We start from the raw sequence: 3,794 nt of genomic DNA on the forward strand, positions 1-3,794 counted from the left end.
TAAAAAAATTATATTATTACTGTAATGTATTTATTATATTAACTGATTATATTTTTATATGCAACTGGTGTACCTGAATTTAACTTAACATCAGCCTTGCTGCACATATGCCAACATTAAACATTAAACATGCTGACAGGAGGAGAATTTAGAGCGAGCAGAGGACTATTCCGAGTGAATAGAGGGGTGATCTGCTGCTCCTTCACTGTCCAATCACAAGCTAGGGGCAAGTAAGGTTACCTAGCTTTATTAGTTAACTGCAGCAAAATAAATTTCAGGTCAACTGTAAACTTAGCTTTTGCCTCAAAATCAACTTTAAGATTTTCACCCTGCTGGGAAATTAATGCATATTATTCAGCAAGAGGGAAGACGACATCCCACAATGTCCATATATATATATCAATGGAGAACTCAGAGATAAATGACAAGTAGCTTGACCAAAAGGCATAAATGTAGATTAGTGTATGTCATCTGTAATCACTCCAAAATCCAGCAACATTAGCAAAGCATGCTGAAGCCTTGTACACACGACCGAGGAACTTGACGGGCGAAACACATCGTTTTCCTCGTCGAGTTCCTTGTTAGGCTGTCGACGAACTTGACAAGGCAAGTTTCTCCATTCCCGTCGAGGAAAAAGAAGACATGCTCTCTTTTTGGCTCGACAGGATCCTCGACAGTTTCCTCGTCGAAAAATGTACACAAAAAAAAAATCCCAGCAAGTTTCTTGCTGGTTTTTGCCGAGAAACTCGGTCGTGTGTACGAGGCCTGACACCTGCTAGGGTATTACTGCTGTCTCACCTCTTTTTTTTGTGCTGAATAAGGGCCCTTTCACACGGGCGGACCGTTCAGGACCGATCGGAGCGATCCCCGGTGAGCAAAGTGGAGCCTGCACACGGACAGCCCCGTGTGAAAGGGCCCTAAGACACTGACAGCAAAACTATAAAACAAAAATAACTGTGAAAGCTGCAGCCTTCATGGTCCTGAGTAGCACATTGACTCCATATTGCTGCAAAAAAATATGTAAGTGCACTTATTCCCTAAAATAGTTGACAGCCTATTAGGTAATAATATAAAATGTAAGACCTTATAATATTAAATAACACCTGATACAGGCTGCACCCTCTTTTTATGAGAGTAGAAATATTCATTATAAAATATAAGATGTCAATAATTAAATATCACATACCTTTCTAAAAGACCACATTCCCTGAAGATTAATGTAAGAAGTCCATCACTGTGGCAGACATGTCTCAGTATGTATAGCAAACACTCAGGAATGGCTTATGCACAAGTTCTTTGATGTGTAATGGAATTACACTATAGCAGCCTTTCTCAACCTTTTTACCGCTGGGGAACCCTAAAAATAATTTTCAGGTCTTGGGGAACCCCTGATAAAACCCATTTATTGGGGGTCAGTGGGAACAATGCCCCTTACTTTGGTGGTCAGTGAGAAGAATGCCCTTTTTTACAGTAGTGGTAAGAATGCCCCCCTTACAGAGAACTATGAAGATCATTGGTGTAATACCACTGGCTTCTCCAAGTGGAATTGGCTCAGAACAATGTAGGCACCATCAAACAGGAGGTAAATCAGTCACAGCTCAAGGAACCCCAAGCCACCTCTGGAGGAACCCTAGGGTTCCACAGAACCCTGGTTGAGAATGGCTGCACTATAGTGTTGTGCATTAGGCACCCTTGGGGCACTGATAGTGCACAGCCCCATAAATGCCAAACTTGGCAGTACTGACAACATTTGGGCAGCCCATACATTTTGTAATGTTTTTTCCTTCAACCACGGGTGAAGTAAAGAAAGTTTCTCAATTTCCCTATCAACACAGTCAGTGCTGGGGTAATCCTGCAGCGCTATTGTGTTCTAGTGGGGAGCCTTCCCCACTGGCAGAATACAATAATTACTGCTGCTCGGGTATAGCCACCAGCAGTGATTGGGCGAAAAAACACAGACATGCTGGTTGTACTGAAGTTGATCGATGGATTGAAGAACTGGGCAACCCCCCCCCCCCTCCCCCACTGGAGAGATCTTCCTTTACTTCTTGTTCCTGTGGCACCAGCATAAAAAGGAGAGGTTGTAATTGGGACGGGAAAGCACAGGCAGCAATAAAATCATTGCCAGAAATTCTAACCCTTCCATAATTTTTGTCTAATATCCTGTTGGAGAGATTTCCCAACACTTTCTGTCCTCACAGGGAGTGAGGTTAAATTTCCTCAATAGGGACAAAGCAATAACAACCACAATAGAGGGTCTAACCCTTCCCTGTTCTATCCAGCATATAATAAAATGTTCATATGGAGTTGGGCTTTAGGATCTAAGAACTACACACTAGAATTCTCAGACCTGAAGCAACAGCAGCTGTTACAAAGACTAGCAAGGGGATCTTACTATCTTTGCTGCATCATAAGTTATGGAATAATTAGAGAAAAATGATTTTAGAGTTAAATCCCCTGGAGACTGTTGCATTAAAATCAGGCATGCCATTGTAAAGATCTTGCAGATGGAGCAACTCATGAATATTATTATAGAGAGTCATGATTTAGCCCACTGAAGTCTATCTAGGATTGACATTTTTGTTTTGAGTAGAGATACATGCTGACAAGACATTTACATGTCCCACCAAATAGCAAAGGATATCTGATATCTCTACTGGCCTCTGCCACATGAGGCTATACCCATACCCTCTGTTTGAACACCTAAACAGCAATCACCAAGGGGTACTTTAAACTTCTTACTTCTTCTAGGTGGTGCTACCATAAGACATCCCATCTGGAATCAACATATAAAACACAATTATAAAAAAAATATATTAATATTTGGAATGTTCAAAGTCAGTCCATCACCACAGTGGTGGATGCCAGCCTGCCAAGTAGTACAGGTATGGGTAACAGTGGTAGTTCTGGTAGAGGCTAAGGAGAGAGTTCCGGCTCAGATCTCCATCACGGCACAGGATGGGGAGAGATGAGGTCTTGTCCAGTTCCTCCAGGTCAGTGGCCAGCTGTTTCCTCTTTGTTTTATATCTCCGGTTCTGGAACCAGATCTTCACTTGGGTCTCAGTTAGCTTCAGGCTCTTGGCCAGCTGGGCTCTTTCTGGAGCGGACAGATATTTTTGGCTGGAGAACTTTCTTTCCAGCTCTATCACCTGGGCATGTGAGAAGGCAGCACGGGACCTCTTCTGGGGCTGCTTGGCCACTTTATCCTCCTCCACTGTAGGCTGCTGAGGTGTCTCAAAATCCAACTGCTCTACTTCCATCTGATCTTCTGCTAGAGGGGACAGAAGAGGAGAGTGGTAGGTAATGCATGTTCAGACAGGTCTGATTATAGATACAAGAGAAAAAATTGTGTTGTTCAACTACAAAGATTGTAGTGTTTTTTTCTTTTGCAGGTTAGAAAACAAAATATCTACATGACTGCAGGTTGGGCTTAATGCCGGTGTAAATGTACCCCACCGATGGAGAATCTTTTTCCAACAAGCCCGTTGGATTTCTGTTGAATGGAAGTGGCCACACATGGATCAAAATTGGCCTGGTCCCTGCTGAACCAGTCGAATTTCGATCCACCTATGACCAGCTTAAAGAAATAGATACTGGCCACATAGCAAAGGGAATGTTCACTAAAGTTGAATGACGCACTAGCTTGCTCATGATTTGGTATTCAAGGTAAAAACATGATTATTACACTGAAAAAAAATTGAGTGGGATGTGTCCCAATTATGATTCTGGTATAAAGGATAACATTATAAAGGCAATCGTGTAGTAAACCAAAGCAGCCAATCAGAAATTATCTT

General features: G+C 42.3%; 1 protein-coding gene across 1 annotated transcript; it reads right to left on the reverse strand.

Annotated features, from left to right (window-relative positions):
* Positions 1–1,420: 1,420 nt before the first annotated feature.
* On the reverse strand, positions 1,421–3,398 carry NKX3-1 (NK3 homeobox 1). The gene has a single exon (XM_040346084.1). It carries the CDS (start codon positions 3,258–3,260, stop codon positions 2,847–2,849), a length of 414 nt encoding a protein of 137 aa, XP_040202018.1. The 5' UTR covers positions 3,261–3,398; the 3' UTR covers positions 1,421–2,846.
* Positions 3,399–3,794: the final 396 nt, after the last annotated feature.

This window comes from Rana temporaria, chromosome 3 (genome assembly GCF_905171775.1).
Source record: "Rana temporaria chromosome 3, aRanTem1.1, whole genome shotgun sequence".
In the NCBI taxonomy this organism is placed as follows: Eukaryota; Metazoa; Chordata; class Amphibia; order Anura; family Ranidae; genus Rana; species Rana temporaria.

What these genes read in the sequence shown, in the direction of transcription:
- NKX3-1 (XM_040346084.1), bottom strand. Translation starts at nt 3,260, where the DNA reads ATGGAAGTAGAGCAGTTGGATTTTGAGACACCTCAGCAGCCTACAGTG.